Source organism: Chenopodium album, chromosome 17 (assembly GCF_948465745.1).
Source record: "Chenopodium album chromosome 17, dcCheAlbu1.1, whole genome shotgun sequence".
Classification (NCBI taxonomy): Eukaryota; Viridiplantae; Streptophyta; class Magnoliopsida; order Caryophyllales; family Amaranthaceae; genus Chenopodium; species Chenopodium album.
In genome coordinates this window covers 43,597,750-43,614,505 of record NC_137850.1, presented here as the reverse complement: position 1 = coordinate 43,614,505, position 16,756 = coordinate 43,597,750, and the positions used below count along the sequence as shown (strand labels likewise).

General features: G+C 36.1%; 4 protein-coding genes across 4 annotated transcripts; 1 reads left to right on the top strand and 3 right to left on the bottom strand.

Moving 5' to 3' along the window:
• Nucleotides 1-1,513: 1,513 nt before the first annotated feature.
• On the bottom strand, nt 1,514-4,210 carry LOC145588094 (uncharacterized). Its single transcript, XM_081644739.1, has one exon. The coding sequence runs from the start codon at nt 4,096-4,098 to the stop codon at nt 2,227-2,229; it is 1,872 nt and encodes a 623-aa protein (XP_081500865.1). The 5' UTR covers nt 4,099-4,210; the 3' UTR covers nt 1,514-2,226.
• A 3,028-nt stretch (nt 4,211-7,238) lies between these two features.
• On the top strand, nt 7,239-8,781 carry LOC145589811 (uncharacterized). Its single transcript, XM_081646499.1, has one exon. The coding sequence runs from the start codon at nt 7,331-7,333 to the stop codon at nt 8,225-8,227; it is 897 nt and encodes a 298-aa protein (XP_081502625.1). The 5' UTR covers nt 7,239-7,330; the 3' UTR covers nt 8,228-8,781.
• On the bottom strand, nt 8,750-13,032 carry LOC145589810 (putative membrane protein At3g27390). Its single transcript, XM_081646498.1, has 10 exons — nt 12,773-13,032; nt 12,525-12,633; nt 11,822-12,023; nt 11,597-11,727; nt 10,628-10,916; nt 10,403-10,509; nt 10,057-10,198; nt 9,778-9,976; nt 9,440-9,683; nt 8,750-9,022 (listed from the first exon to the last, which is right to left on the bottom strand). The coding sequence occupies exons 1-10, from the start codon at nt 12,864-12,866 to the stop codon at nt 8,896-8,898; spliced, it is 1,644 nt and encodes a 547-aa protein (XP_081502624.1). The 5' UTR covers nt 12,867-13,032; the 3' UTR covers nt 8,750-8,895.
• Nucleotides 13,033-13,987: 955 nt separating this feature from the next.
• Nucleotides 13,988-16,462, bottom strand: LOC145588093 (B3 domain-containing protein At1g16640-like). Its single transcript, XM_081644738.1, has 4 exons — nt 16,310-16,462; nt 15,599-15,989; nt 14,185-14,294; nt 13,988-14,106 (listed from the first exon to the last, which is right to left on the bottom strand). Exons 1-3 carry the CDS (start codon nt 16,379-16,381, stop codon nt 14,197-14,199), a joined length of 561 nt encoding a protein of 186 aa, XP_081500864.1. The 5' UTR covers nt 16,382-16,462; the 3' UTR covers nt 13,988-14,106; nt 14,185-14,196.
• Between the last annotated feature and the right edge of the window lie 294 nt (nt 16,463-16,756).

The following is a 16,756-nucleotide window of genomic DNA, read 5'->3' as shown; positions in this document are numbered from 1 at the left end:
ATATAAAGAGTAACAACCCTTTCATATTTTTTCATCCATTATTTATTTTTGGCAGTGAATTAAGATTTGAAGAAATTGAAAAAAATGAAGCTTGCAAGTTCAGTGATTGGCGGCGACTGGTACTTCTACCGTGGACATGTCCACTGCCACTGCCGTTCCTCCAATGGTTGGCGAACAAACTCCAGTACGAGGCGGTTTAGGCCGCCGATTTGCTGCTGGCCCGTCCACTCAATCCGCCAACGGCGCCAAGTATAGGGCATTTCATCAAAGATGTATTTGGCTTATTGTTTCTGTGTATTGTATTCATGATTAATAATGCAGCTATACGAATATATAAGCTTGTGACTTGTTAGATCATGCATAATAAACCACCACCGTAAACAAATTAACGCTAAGTTTATTGAAACTGTAGTAAATTATTATTACGTGTTACAGTATTAGTAAGAGGTGTTGATTCGGGTCATTGAGTCAAGTTCATTAATCAACAAATATGCCATATTCTGATTTTTGTAAGATCGCAAAAATTAGAGTATGTCGTATTTCATTCAGCTAATATTCAACAAAAATACGCCATACTCTATTTTGCTAATGTATAAATTGAGCCATTAATATACACAAAAGCAAAAACCGCAACGATTGCAAAAATTTTAAAGCAGAAAAAAAAAATATAGGATGATCATATGGATTCACATCTCTATAAAACTAGAGAATGAGAATGAAATAAGCATGCCTAAAATATTGAATGGCTAATCACAAGAATAATCCTTTACCCCAAAAATTAATGACGCAAAATGTTATTTTTTTGCATTGTTCTAATGTTCTCTCATCTCCTTGTTCTTCTCCTTGAATTTCTCTATTCCAAATTAGGAGGATTTAACTCCAACACCAACCAAATTCTACTTTAAATTATATAACACCAACACAAGCAATCAACAATGCGACATCCTTCTTTATGAACATTGCACATTACGATCACAATCTTGGTTGTAGCATTATGAATGAATGAATATTACACCACCATCCTATCACACCCATCTAAGAAAAGCATATTTCCGACGTCAAAAGCTCATCAGATAATAGGGCTGCAACTCTGTAGTATTCTTGCATCCAGCCTAACTCTGGGCAGCAAATTAAGCTCTGAACAACGAAAGGGAAGAAGATGAAGTTGGCATATTCAAAAAGCTTATTTATAGTAATTATTGTACTGATTTTTATGGCCGAGGGGGTGACTAGTAGGGTTAGTACTTCTATAACTGGAAATACCCCTGCTGCTGGTGCTCCTAATGCAAATTCCATACCTGCTTTGCCACCACATGCTCTATCACCCGGTGATCTCGATCTTGCTCGCCGGTACGGTCAATCTGCCTTCCGAGGTGGGGGTTGTTACTGGGGATTTTTCTTTTTGGCATGTAATAAACACTATTAAACAAGCAGGTATAAGCTGTAAGAGGCAACTTCAGCGACCTTGATCAAATTGATGCTAGGTTTATAAGAACTACGGCTAGTTCGACTACGTAATGATTATTTAGTTAGAAGAGTAATGGGATAAACAAGGGGTTACTTTAGTTATCATACCCCCAGCAGAATAGTATAATAAGTTATAGAAGTATTTAATAGCATTTTCAAATAAGTAATCAATATGTTTGTTACGTTTCTGATTTATGCATAGATCTGTTCTGTTAAAGGGCTTAGTATTACACAATAGATTATTCGACAAGAACTTGGCATGACAATATTCGTTCACCTATTAATTTCAACACAACTATAAATAGTACGAAAAACATTTACCATCCATAGAATATATGCTCCAATGTGGTGAGGTTGAGTGATAACAAACCAATGTATCAGGACTACCTAGCCAGTTAAAGATTTAACATAACCAGTACACACCGCTTGACCGCTTGCACTGCTTGGTCGTTGTTTGCCACAGGTTGATCCATTGCAGATAGACCACCGCCATCCAATGATCCAAGCCTCCGAGGCAAGGCTATATTCTTTGTCGCCATCCAATGATCCAAGCCTCCACGGCAAGGCTATATTCTTTGTTGCCCAGATTTAAGGCAATCATGCCTGGCCCCCTTAGAAGAAGAAATCTAAACGGTTTCTCCTCAAACCTTTAGATACCAAATAAGAAACATCATATTCAGTGATACCAATTGTAGACCTTCATCAAAACATAGGATTTTTGGACCAGAAACAGATTCCCAAGATACCGTTGGTAACTTGTTATGGCGTGCCTTTTTCAATAAAGTTTTCAATATCCTCAATTCCCTCGACCAAAGAGATATAGGTGTTGTCATCAGGAGTAATGCCTCTATCAACCATTTCTTTCAGGAGCTCTTCAGCAAGAGCACCTTCTTTTTTCTTGCACAACCCTTGAATTAAGGCATTGTAAGTAAGAAGAGTGGGATTAAATCCTATATCAAACATTTCATCTCGAACCTTGAAGGCATCCTTCATATCACCTCTCTTGCTGTACCCACTAATAAGTGTGTTATAGCTAATATAATCCGGAGAAATCCCCCTCTCTTTCATCTCATCAAGAAGTTTTCGAGCTTCTTCAACCTTACCATCCCGACAAAGGCCCTGCATTAGCGTATTGTATGTGACTTCATCAGGACGAACTTTCCTTCTCTCCATCTTCCTCAAGACTAATAAAGCCTGCTCCATGTTCCCATTGACACAATGACCATTTATCAAAGCATTGAACATCACAAGGTCCGGAGTCACACCATTGCATGTTACCTTCTCAAACAGATCAGCCGCCTCCTTCATTCTCTTCGATTTGCTCAGGACATAAATAAGAGATGTGTAAGTAACCCTCGTAGGTTGAATCCCTTCAACTAACATCTCATCAAGAAGTTCAAAAGCCTTCTTTACATTTCCACTTTGACAGTACCCATTAATCAGAATGTTATAAGTAACATCATCCTTCTTCATACCCTTCCCTTCCATCTCCTTTATCAAGCTATCAGCAGTACCATCCTTACCCTCCATAAACAACGAATGTATAAGCACATTATACGTCGACAAAGTTGGTGCCACACCCTTCTTAATCATCTCATCCCTATAACAGAACGCCTTCTCCAAATCCCCTTTATTGCAAAACCCATCAATCAAAGCATTGTAATTCACAGCAGTAGGCACCAACCCATTTTCCACCATTTTATCAAAGAATTCCACACCTTCATCAAGCCTCCCTTCCTTACACAACCCATTTATAATCGAACCATACGTGTACGAATCCGGATAAATCCCCCTAACCTTCATCTCACCAAAAATCTTCCTAGCACTTTCGATCCTACCTTTTGAACAATATCCATTAACAATGGTATTATATGTCACAACATTAGGCTTAAACCCTACAATTTCCATAAACCCCACAAATTCCATTGCTTTTTTAAATTTCCCTTCTTTACAAAGCACATTAATCATAATATTAAAAGTATGAGTATTAGAACTAATCCTTAAATTAAACATTTCAGCATACAAAACCCAAGCCATTTGAGTAAAATTTAATCTAAGAAACAAGCTCAACATATCATTACAAGTTTCAACCTTAGGCAAAAACCCCAATTTATTCATCATCTTAAAACACTTTAAACCCTCTTCAGCTTTTTTCAATTGACACAAACCCCTAATCCAATAATCATAACAAATGCTAGAATCAACATTCAATTTTTCACGGGATTCCCCCAATTTAGTAAAAAAATCAGAGCTACTTACTAACCTGCTACTGATTATGCGTTTTGCTAGCTGCACAGCAGGGTTTGGCGAGGAAAGGAGAGAGATTATGACAAAAGCAAGGGAATTGGAGTCGATATCGAGGTGGGTATGATTGATTTTTTCGAGAAATTTGGAAATGAGGGTGGGTTTTGATCGGAGATTGAAGAGGGTAGTGGAGATTTCGGCGGGGGTGAGAGTGGGCGCAAGGTGTTCGATGAAATGCCACTGAGAGTTTAAGATTGAGGTTTGTAATTTTTGTTGGGTTGATTGGGCCACCGGTGGAGGTGGTGGCGGCGGCGGTTTCCGGGGGGTTGTGAAGGCGGCGGAGAGAGAGGAGAAGTTGTGGCGGTGGCGGAGATGGCGGAGCTTCATGGTAGAGACTAGAGAAGTAGGGAGTGAGTTGATAGAACAAAAGTGAGGGGAGTAGAAAACAGGGGAAACCGCAAGAATAACTAACAAGTGAACCTCGGAAAAATTCTCGTATTGCACCCTTTTTTTGTTGTTAAGAAAACTATTGTACACCGTAACTAGTATGGCTCGCTGGTTCAAAGTAACTTTGAAAATTGACTGACTTGGGGTAGCACTGTCAAAACGGTTTGACAGTTCGATTTCGGTTCGGTTTGAAATCGGTTCGGTATTTAATCGGGTCGGTTTGGAATCGGTTTAATTGTCTCACGGGTCGGTTTTGGTTCGGTTTAAATAGTTATCGGTTCGATTCGGTTTCGGTTTATTCTTAAGCGGTTTTAATTCGGTTCGGGTTGTAAACAGTCCGGGTAGTAAACGGTTTGGTGCAGACGGGTTGCGGTTTGTTAACGGTGCGGTGTAAACGATTTTTATCCCGGTTCAAACAGTTTCGGGTTGGAAACGATTTCGGGTTAGAAACAGTTCGGTTCTTTTTTGGTTCAGTTTATAACTGGTTCGGTTCTTTTTTGGTTCAGTTTTTAACTGATTCGGTTCTTTTTCGGTTCAGTTTATAACTGGTTCGGTTCTTCGATGGTTTAACCACTTTAACGCTATTCATATCGGTTCCATTTCAAGTTTACTAGATTACGGTTCGGGTCAGTTTCGGTTTCAAAAAATAAATTGTTTATCGAGTTATTTGGATTCGGGCAGTTAAATGGTTTTGGTTTGAAATTTGATAGTACTTGCTAACCTTTTGCGTTCACAAGTTTTATATAAAGTCGGCAAGTCGCGAATCATTTCATATTTAGGCATCATATTATAAACAAATTCTCATTGATTTTATAAATACATATTATGTTCTGTTTCAAGTTTAGTCATACTGATCTTACTAGTTTATTACGAAGTAGATTATAAGAGTTAGTGTATTAATGTATTATTGTTTTACAATTAGGTTATTATATGCTTCTTATTTAATCATTTAATCCATTTAATTATATTCCCGTAAAAAAAATCCGTTTAATTATATAAAAAAGTTTATAAACGGTTCGATTTAGAAGCGGTTTGGTTCATAAACGGTTCGGTTTATAACCAGTTCGGTTTTTAAATGGTTCGGTGCAAACGGGTAGCAGTTTGTTAACGGTTCGGTGTAAGCGGGTTTTTTGCTAGTTTAAATGGTTTCGGGTTGGAACCGGTTTCGGGTTAGATACGGTTCGGTTCTTTTTCGGTTCGGTTTTCTTTCAGTTCGGTTTATATTTGGTTCGGTTTGTTAACGGGTTCGGTTCCTATACGGTTTAACATTATTCGGGTCGATTCGGTTTCGGGTTTACTAAAATACAGTTCGGGTCGGTTTTCGGTTTCAAAAAAATCGGTTTTTAATCGGTTCGGTTCTCATTTGGGTCGGTCGATTTTGGGCAGTTAAACGGTTTCGGTTTGAAACACTAACTTGGGGTATAGTTGGTGACCTTGGTGTTGATTTGGTTTATTTCTAGCAAAGTGTTTGGTTTCTTGTAATATAAGGAGGGTGAGAAATTTAGGGATTAGAAAGTTATTAAGAAAACATCATTAATGATTTTGAAACTCTTTGCGTTTTTATTATTAATAAACTAGTTAAGTCTTTGTCATCTCAACTCTCATCTTTAGTAAGTACAAAGTAATTTGTAATACTTACTACTTGTATTTGATAATAAAACCTTATGCTTCTTCTTAATATTTTCACCATACAATCGGTTGTACCTTGCAAGTTACAATCGGCTGTTTAGTTTGCTCATTTGCACATATGAAAGTAGATTGGTTTTGCTCATTATCATAAATGAACAAATCGGTTTTCTTTTGAATGTGCATTATTTGATCTGTGCATGTAAGAACATAAGCGGGAAACAAATTTATTCTTTTAGAGCAATCACAGTTGTACAATGCAAGGTTGTAACTTATAAGGCACAACCGGTTGTATAATAAAAATCGTTGTCTTTTCTTTTCTATTTCAATTTCTTCTTTCTACCTAGCTAGTCCTTTAGTCCATTAATCAACATGAAACTTTTGAATCATCACTTCCTCTTTTCCCACTACAAGCTCAAATCCTCACTCTCACATGAAACAAACACCCCAAGAGGCGATTTCCTATAGTTTAGGTCTTGAATACAGCCGCTTTGACAATGATAGAAATCTTTACAACTTTGTGATTCATATCGGCATTTATTTTCTTTGGTTGAGTTTCCTTGTGATAAGAGTTCATTTGCGATTCTACTAGTATATTACCAATTAATTTTCGTGTTTTTTTTAAAAAAGAAAAAATATTTTGAACTTTATGGCCGTCAATTATAAAAATAAAAAATTATTTCGTATTTTGAGGCCTAACAAGTTTCCAATATATTTGATGACAAAACATACGTGTTATGTGATGAGGCTCAATTTTCTTTATACAATATACATGACAACTCACACGTAATGCGATGAGGTTTCTTTTCTCCATAATAATGTAAAAAAAAAGTACATAGACGACGACATTCATAAGCCATAACCCCTATGAAAAAAACATTTCCTTTCTCCCTCCCTCTCAAATTACAATCAATCACTATGATCCAGAAAAAGTTATTGAAACTTTGAAAGAAACTCTCATACCAAACTTTTCCCAAGATTTCTTTTATCTCTTAAGACTCTTATTAATGCACTAAGAGATTGTGGGCCTCATGGAGTGGGTTACTCTTTATAAACCACTCTCTATATTTAGCATGTCATCTTCCATCACAATTCACAACAAAGTGGGGAGCTGACATGACTTTCATCAACCTATTAATAACCCACCTTAATAATACTACTTATAATCAAACAAAGATCAACAATTAAACAAGGTAATTTACTTGCAAATAATTACATTTTCATAATCATTATGTGATTACTTACTTTATAATACAGATTACTTTATCATAATTTTAATTGTTTCTGATTAATCTTCCTCTTTTAACACAGTTATTTTTTGAAAGGACCACTTGATTATAAAGGTGGATAATCTAATGGGAGGAATCTTTTCATACTTTATGGAAGATCTATGCACCATGCACCAACTTACGTGTGTTACATAAAAACAATTACTAAACTTTGGTTAGATTCAAGTTTATATATAAAAGCAGCATTATTGATGTATATTGAATGAACATATATGGAAAAATAACAAATTACTCAAAAATTACCAAAATAGAGAATTATGGGGACTTTTGTAGGGCATTTTGTACCTGGTTTGGCTTTAACAATTCTTGGTCTATGGCACATTATCAATACCATCAGATCATATTATCTCAAAGGTCCTTGTAATTTCATCTCGAAATTTTGGTACCCCTTCAATAATTCTCTGTTGAAGCTCAAGGAGTTGGAGCTCATCCTTATCCTGTCTTTTTCGGTCCTTGCAATCATCCTCCAAGTCCTTGATTACCCTGCTTTTCATCTTAGTTTCAAGCTTGACAACTTTGAGCATGCAACCATGTTCATCCATCTCGCGATCTTCACAGGTTTTGCCTACTATGCTGAGTTGAATCAGATATCTGAATCAGTCTCTAGTCTTGTTGGAATCATGGCTGCATCAGTTTTTGGTCAAGAGCTCTTCCTGCTTCATTTCCACTCGACTGACCATGTTGGCCTTGAAGGCCAGTACCATGGGCTGTTGCAGCTCATCGTGTTGGTTTCTTTTCTTGCAGCTGTAGCAATGACAGTCTTCCCTGCTAGTTTCCCTGCAGCGCTTGTGCTTTCAGTTTCTGTTGTATTTCAAGGGTGTTGGTTTGTTAACATGGGATTTATGCTATGGATTCCCAAGTTAATCCCTAAAGGTTGCTTTCCGCAGATGGACAAAGCTGGCAGTAGTGGGATGATGCATGGCGCAGTCACCTGTGGATCCCCTGAGGCAGATTTCAGAGCAAGAGCCTTGGCTAATTTGCAGTTCAGTTGGATACTCGCCGGAATTCTGATGTTCACAGGAGTTTCTTCCATGATTCTGGCTAGAAAAGGCATTCCAAGAATCCGGCAATTGACAGCTTATGAACAGCTTCAGAATAGGAAATCTGAATCTCCTGTAACTATTGAATGCTTCAAGCAACCTCTTGATCATTAGTTGTCTCGATCAGTCTTTTTTTCTCAGATCAGTGTATTATGTAACCCGGGTTATATAAAATGTTTCTAAGCATTAGTGCAACATGGACTGCAATCTAAATTTCATAGATCCTGATAAACGCGACCAATCCTGACACTCAAAAGGATCTTAATTTTCTTAGGTTCTTACAATCCTACTTGGATAACAAATAATTGAAATATATCAGGAAATTGTGATTGTACAATCTTGAGATCCAAAAAGCTTATCTTACAGTATTATGTAGCTTCATATACAAATTGCTATATGAGCACTGTATTTAATCAATCACTTTGCACATCACTGTTTACTTTTTGATAAATATGATAGCTTAGTAATTTAGTATATACAGGTCAAGGAAATGTATTATTAGGTTTTATATAGTATTCAAACAGTTGTTGAACTCAAGCACATCAGGATAGCTGTTAAAGTGCAAATTCCATGTATAAAGAATTTCTAACATTCGAGGGGGAAAGTTGGCTACATGGGTTGTTGCTATAATGAGTATTGTGACAGTAATATAGCGAGATTTTTCTTAAGTTCAGAGTGATTGTAATTACACTGCAATACATGCAAAGAAAAAGAATGTGTTGTAAAAAATGACTGATCCGTTCAAGCTTTAATATCAGTATCTGTCAAATGCCAAAATGATCTCATACTGCTCCTGATCCTAAAGATAATGACCTTCGGTTTGATTCTTGTGCTATATCCTTGTGAACTTGAATAAATTTTCGCCGGGATGTTGGAAATCTTGAGATTGTCAGACAGAAGCCATGCAGCCTGAAAATTCCAGACTATAATATCAAGATTTGAGCTTCAGATTATTATTCTAACCTTGTACAACCAACAACGAATCCAATTGTCTTACAGTTTGGATTGGTAATACTAATACTCACTCCACATCTAAATGTTTTTTTACACTTGATGCTTTAATGTTCCCTCAATTTATACATGGTTTCAATCTCAGTTATAAGACACTTCATTTGTTCAAACACCCTAACGGGTACATATATCGATTGATGTTTTTTTTACCTCTCCTGCACCCCCCATCTTATGAATGTTGCATTCCTAATATCCATCATTTTCAACTATTAGCTGTCAAAGTGCCAAATTTCACCTATGTTCTAGTCCAAAACTTGTGAAAAATTTAATGCTGAACATAATACTTCATTAAGGACAGAGTGAATTTGTAAATACCTTCTACTGATACCCTCCAATTGAGCTCTTCTGATCTCTTCATGTGGGGGTGCACCACCATTGTTCCACGCTTCCATCCTTCTTGCATCTCCATTATAAAGACACAGTTTGTAGAGATACAACTCTTCGGACTCCACCAATTTCAGGCTTCTGAGCTGCTCTTTCATGATGCTCATTGGCTCAAATAACCAATCAAACACCCTTCCTTCTGGCCTGTTCAGGCTTGTCAATTCAACATTGTTACCTGAAGACACATTATGTGGACAGGGGTTAAGACAGAGATTTTACAGAAATTAGATATGGAGGTAAGGAGTAGAGGAATGGCGAAAAGCTCTTACTCAAAAGAAATCCAGTCGAGCCACTCTTAATAGAGCGGATGATGCAATCTATGAATACATAAGCAGGAACTCCTACATTGATTATCTTGTTGTTGTTGTTTGACTGTTGCCACGCATCAAGGTCTGCAATTGTGATAGCCCCCTTTCTGAGAAGCTCTTTTCCATCATGCTCACACGCTTTGAAAAAACTGTCCCATATCTGTTTTATACATCAGTGGGCGTAGTATTAAACTTTCTAACTTTTCCTTTGTTCGATCAAATGTCATATTTAACACCTACCAGCATGGAATGCAATGCTCTCTTTTTCTGTGAAGGTGTTCTCAGAAGAGGATCCTTATGGTGCCCACCATTGAATTGTTCATGCAGCCCCTTCACGGGAAGCAATGAGAAACTAGAGCTTGCTCCTGCTCGATATATAGGTCTGGCTGCCCAAAATTGATAATGGTCAAAATTCTGAAATTACTCATACACTATCAAGAGTAAGGCTAATCATTTCAGCAGATATTTATTAAAACTGAATTATGTTTACTGATAGATTGATTTTTACTGGATATTGTACAATTTTGAAAAGAAAAGGCCCAAAGAGAAACATCATTGTTTTTAGTCTGCTAAAATCAAATTATACCTTGGAAAGCAAGAACCTTCTCTCAAATAAAGGAGGTCATTAGTGTACTCGTCGAAAATGGATACAGATGCTATGACATAGAGCAATCCTTTCTTTGTAGACTCTTCCTACACATCATCGCCAATCCAGAAACAGTAAAGGGTCAAATAAATTGTGACACATGAAGAGATCAATGTTGTGCCCTGTTGACACATTTATGGAGGGTCACAATAGAAAAAAGGCTACCTGATATGCAACCAAAGCAGCATAACAACCGAATCCAATGCTTGAAAGGATGCCACAAATAATAGCTACAAGGACAGCAACTGGCCACAGGACGATTAGAAGCCCTGCAAAGGGGACACAAACAGTTTCAAGGAAGGGTCCTTCTCTTCCCACAAGATCTTGTACCAGCCGATGCCATCCTTTAAATAGTAAAATCGGAGCTTTGTAAAGTGTTATCAGTGAAATAAATATCACATCCACCAATATTCCTAGAGCAGCACATAAAACACACCCAGGAATCTGCAGAACCCTATAAAGAGGAAAAAAAAAAGGTTTAGTCTTCTAGGATTAATAGTTCAAGGAGGTCAAATCTGTACAGTATGATACAACGTTTACAAACATATAAAGTATCATAGTCAGAATAAGAAAGGCTGACACTGGAGAAAACCTTCATGGTTTTGGTTGCTTTCAAACCCAATTTATTTACAAATGGACCTTAATTGCATTGCATAATTAATCACATTTTTGAAACCAGATACTCATGGGGCGAGTTATGATTCATTCATACAACTACAAAATCAGAAGACATGAGTTGGACTGTAGATTGTGGATATGGATACCCATTCAGATGTTTTTTAATGCATAATTCTGGCTTTAGTTTTTGCAATACATAAATTTGAGTCACTTCTCTTTGCAATTGCTTCAGAAAATGCTAATGTTTGAAATTTTAACCATGAATTCATGAACATGGACATGGTTTAGATTCTATTGATTTGGTTTAGCAAACAAACATCTTCAATATTTGCTCTGAACTCAATATTTTAGTTTGGCAGATGATATATTGCATAAGAAAGATGTTCAACATTTGTGTTAAAATTGGTAAAGATTTAGGAAAAATCATAAAAACTAGTCCTTCAAACTCTACAAACAAAACTGTGTATTCCATCAAATGCTAAAAGGATACATGAGTTCTAGGAAACAGAAACATACTTGAGTTCAATTGGCTTCTCTCCCTTTGATTCGAGTAATCCATCCATCACAGAGAAATAAGAATGGAAGGAGAAATCTGCAAAATCGCGCACAATAGTGCATGCTCCCCATACATTGCTCCAAGTACCATCCTAATTATAAACATGCTCATATCAATTAACATATAGCCTCAGCCAAAATAAAAACCAAAAATGTCATATACGAGCTTTGAATTGGTAAGCATACCGTTAAGCATTTTACCAACTTCTGAGGAACTGATAAACCTTCCTCACTGATTGCCTTAAAAGTTTCCATAACAGGCCAAACAAATGCATAATATATTGCCATTATAACACTGCCTACTACCCCAACTACTGTCCAAACTGCAATTGGTAGGGGTGATAGCAGGATCAATGCACCCTTCATAAATGGGCCAAATTTCTTGGTCCTGCAAACCATAAAATCCCAGTATGAATTATCTTTCAATTATCAATATAGAGCCTTGTATACAGCAAGCATAATCGCCCCAGGTCATAGACGAGTACTTCCTATGTTTCATAACAGTTGCACCATTTCTCATTTGAAGGTCAGGCGTTAAAAATATTGACTGTAACATAGTCAAGTGAATGCTAGAAGCGCCTCAATGTCTATTTTCAAAAATTTAACTATTTATTATTTTTGCCAATACAAATTAAAACATTATGGTTAAACTTCATTTTGAGCTATGAAAAAACAACTCGTGCAACTAATTTGAAACGGAGATAGTAAGTATAAAAATTATCCCTCAACAAAGTTGCCATGTAACTGAACCGAGGTGACTTAGCATGTTTACAGTACAACCTATTGTATACAAGTTTAATTAAGCTTCTCTAATAGATCAACCAAATAAAGTTTGGATCTTGCAAATTGAACTAGCGAATAAATTAATCTAAGCTACCAAAGAAATTACCTGATAATGCAATAGATGCTGTAAAAAAGATGGCAAGGCCATAGCCCTATTACAATACCAGTGTCCCCAATAGCAATCACTAGAAACACAAAGGGGCTGAATATTGCACCTGCAAGTTCAAGCATTTGACATGTCAATCAAATCTGCAGAAAAACAACAGCAAACAGACATTGCGAACAAATCCCGTCTACATCACTATCCTTTACGGCTCACACAAAAAACAAAAAGAGGATAGAAAGAAAGCTTACTTTTGACAAATCCAAGCAGAAAGAGTAAGAGAAAGATAGGGAGAAAGAAGATGGCATAAGCAATGTACAATATGATGACCTTTGCTTCTGCCATTTTCTCCACCACTATTTCAGACTGCAAGATTTCAGTTTTGCTTCAAACTGTACTCCTAAAAAAGCTGAAAAACAATTTCTGCAAGAAATCTTCACCCACATAATAACAAGGAGTAAATTATTGACAAAAAAAGACTAAGATCCAGAGGAATCTTACTGTATTATATCTTCTATATTGGATAGTTTTACAATTTCAAGCATTAATTTATATATATTGATCTTTATGGAGATATGCCCCATTTATTTTATTCTTAATATGTGTGAAGAAGAGCTGTACATATAGTGAATCTGTACCATGTGGGTCCCATTTTGGTGACCACATGCTCCGCGAGACTACAGCAGCACATTTTTCATCATCATAAATAATAACTACTCTTATATAAAATATTAATAATATGCTACATGATTAGAAATTAGCAACTAGCAAGGGTATTTTAGACATTTTTATACTTTATTTGGCAAATCCTAACTACATTAAAAAGTGCCCATCTATTTTTGGATTTTACTATAGGACATATTTAATTAGCAACTTGGTTTTGTCTATTGTGCCTTTAAACAGGTTGCAAATAGTTGTTATTGGTGGTTTTTAGCTCTGAAATAGTTAGCATAATTGCAGAATTCTAATGCTGCATTATATCAATTTGTCTGACCCTATACTTGGATTGAGTGGAGATTAAGGTTGTGGAATAGTAATATCGCAAGTACTTAAAAATGCTCCAGAGGTCTAGAGATCGACCCCCTTCAGGCTCATTAGAAGCTTTTTTTTTTCGGTGTCCGTTATGCTTGCCACTTACTAGACATTTCAGGTATAGTAAAGATAACCCATAAATAGAATCATACTGAGAATCTAAATCCAAATCCTTAAAAAGGAAATAACAATAATGCTATCCATTTATTTGACCAAACATATCTGACAAATATTTGGTAAAAAAATATAAAAAGAAGTTATATTTCATTCCCAAATCTGATAGAACATTATTAAAACTACTAGATCATTTGATACAGTTGACTTGTTAATTAAATTAGTTGCCTTTGGACAGTATCAGAGATGATGATTTCACAAGTATCTTTGCTTTGAGGCAGGAACTCACAAATAATTGTGCCAGGCAATTGTCCTTAGTTTTAGTTGCACAAGTTTAGCCACCATCCCATGATCCAGGTCCACGGGCTTGTACATACAATCTAATCAGCACCAGCTTCTTCCTTTCGCGCCTAGGAGGACAATAACACTCTTGCTTAACCTGAGATGCGAACATCAAAGAGTATTAGTTTGGTATCTACTATACATATTTCATGTTAAGTAAGTGGACACGACTTACCAATTTTCTCTCTTATAATTTCCGGAATTTTCTAGTGGGCTTAAAATCTTCATCCTCACTGTCATCTTCATCACTGTCATCTTCATTGCTGTTTGTAATGTGCTCGGACACTGAAGTAGGAAGATAAGCGAAAAAGTTAAAAAAAACATCATGTATGGAGTATCATACAATGATCCTACTGAAAGCCCCCATCGTAAAGAGTTCTGGATCCTCTATGCCAACTTTGAGAGATAAACTGAACTTGATGTATGAGACAACCATTCAATGCTTAAAGAGACTGAATTTAAGACTCAGGGTGAGAAAAGGCGGTTTTTTAGTTTTATGTTCAAGAAAGACAGTGATAGAAACATCAAACATGTGATCCCAAACCAGCAAGATTAAGCATGTCTAATAAAAGGAGACTTGTTCTACTTTCAAAGACAACAAAAACAGATTTTGCAATAAAAAGAGTGAGTTTACATCTTCACTCCAGAATTCTCATTAACCAAATTTGCCTCAAACTGCAGAAGCATAGGCTCTTGATGTCACTAAACATACCTATTATACAAGCCACAAAATCAAAATACAGAGAAACGAGGAAATATGAATTGACAGTAAGAATACATAATACAATTTGCAGCTCAAATCTTTCAGCCAATGCTTCAGTCCTATACTCCTATGAGTGCTTCAACAATTTATTCAGCTTCCAAAACCGGGAATACATCCTAATGCTCGATTGAAGTACCCTACAAGAGGCCTAATTTAAGCTGAGACCATACATTAATACTGCTTAAGTCCTTCAAAACATCTCAGAATTTCCACAAACATTTCATGCTCCTCGACTTTTCCATTCTCACTGCATTAGTTCTGCCTTGCACAATTTCACACATTAGTCACCAAGAAACAAAGCTAGGTTCAATTTCACTGTAGTTACACCTATAAGATGCCTAGCAATCTCAAATTCAGCTTTGGTTTACACTAAACCAATTCACCAACAACATATAAGAATATATTCGAATTAAGTAAACTACTCCCTTCGTTCCAAAATGACCGGCTTATTAATATGTGTATAGTACATAACAACAAATTGTGCCTTGGTATTGTGAAAATAATTACACATTAGCCAAAGAGGACAACAAAGCACAAAGAGAGACAAACCTTATAAAAAAGGTAGACAATCATTGTGGGACCTAAAGAGTACTCATACAATTAAATACAATCATATTAAGACAATTCATTATTAACCCTCCTATAGCAAACAAACCAAAGAAAGACTTAGGGCCTGTTCTAATTGACTGAATTGAATTGAATTGAATTGAATTGAATTGAACTGAATATTTATGAGAGAAGGAAATTAAGAACTGAACTGAACTGAAAATAATCCGAAGAGAACAAGCCTTTAATAAGATCAACTAAAAGAGTTTAAGTATCTTACAATTTTTCATAGATGAAATATTCCTAGACATTGTGTAGCGCATCTCTTCATCTTCATCTTCATCTTCATCCTCGTCCTCCTCCTCATCATCGTCCTCCTCCTCATTTACTAGTTCTTCAGTCCCCTCCGCCCCAATGAATTCTTTTTCGATACCATGTCTCCCAAGTATCAAAACATCGAAAATCCGCTGTCCATTATACTTGAAAACTAAAAACTCTCCAAAATTCAAGGAATTTTCCAAGACAAACTTAGACCAACCCCCTTTAAAGTATAGTCTACCATCAATTCTGCCCACTTCTACCAGCCAATGCTTACTACTATATCTATTTTTTAAGAACACCCTACTGGGTATTTCTCCTGGTATCTTCTCTTCAAATGCAGGTGGAAGCTTCTGCAAATTATTCAATTATAAATCATAATCTATAGTTTTGGATAACATTGAACTTCTACATTATGAAGTAATTATCAAAATCACAAGGAAACATGGAAATAGATATAAAATTTATTGACAATTTTACATAATGCATGAAATTAAAGTGAACAAAATAAACATGAAAACAAAAATTATTAATGTACACGAAAGAAACAATCTTGCTTAATCGACCGACTATAACATTAACAAAAAGAAAGCATGAAAATTTAAGGGATAAAATCATAAAAACAGGGGAAATAACAAAAAACTTTGGTAAAAGTATCATATGAAAAACGTACCAAATTTTCAGAAGATTGCTGAGGTTGAAACACTTTGAAGAATTGTGGGTGTCTTTTATCTGAAGGACCCATCTTCAAAGTTCCAATCTTTGAAAAATCTAGGGTTTTAGAAAATACAGAGGAGTGATTTTTTTTTTTTTTTGGGTGAGGATGAATTTGGGATGGGTGGGTTTCTCGTTGTAATAAAGGGGGGAAAGAAAAAAGGTTGATTTACTACTTAATTTGAAAGGTTGATTTTAGTAAAAGACAATGAAACATCAAAGTCAAATCAAAAACATTGCAGAGTTGTACTGTTTTATTACAGTTCTGCGTCAATGCGTCATAACTCATAACTAGAGTCGGGCCAATTGTGTTTGACCAGCCCGAACATATAGGGTTGGTCAAGGTCAAAAGCATTGATCAATAGCAAGTCGGGGTTGTCTTGTAACGAATCAAAATGAGTTAGTC

Coding starts and splice junctions, on each gene's coding strand:
- LOC145589810 (XM_081646498.1), bottom strand. CDS start 12,866: ATGGCAGAAGCAAAGGTCATCATATTGTACATTGCTTATGCCATCTTC. Junction 10,917..11,596: donor GAGAAGCCAATTGAACTCAA/GTATGTTTCTGT, acceptor TCCTCTTTATAG/GGTTCTGCAGATTCCTGGGT. Junction 9,023..9,439: donor TTGGAGGGTATCAGTAGAAG/GTATTTACAAAT, acceptor TGGAATTTTCAG/GCTGCATGGCTTCTGTCTGA.
- LOC145588093 (XM_081644738.1), bottom strand. CDS start 16,381: ATGGGTCCTTCAGATAAAAGACACCCACAATTCTTCAAAGTGTTTCAA. Junction 15,990..16,309: donor AGCAATCTTCTGAAAATTTG/GTACGTTTTTCA, acceptor AATAATTTGCAG/AAGCTTCCACCTGCATTTGA. Junction 14,295..15,598: donor TATTTCATCTATGAAAAATT/GTAAGATACTTA, acceptor TTCCTACTTCAG/TGTCCGAGCACATTACAAAC.
- LOC145588094 (XM_081644739.1), bottom strand. CDS start 4,098: ATGAAGCTCCGCCATCTCCGCCACCGCCACAACTTCTCCTCTCTCTCC.
- LOC145589811 (XM_081646499.1), top strand. CDS start 7,331: ATGGGGACTTTTGTAGGGCATTTTGTACCTGGTTTGGCTTTAACAATT.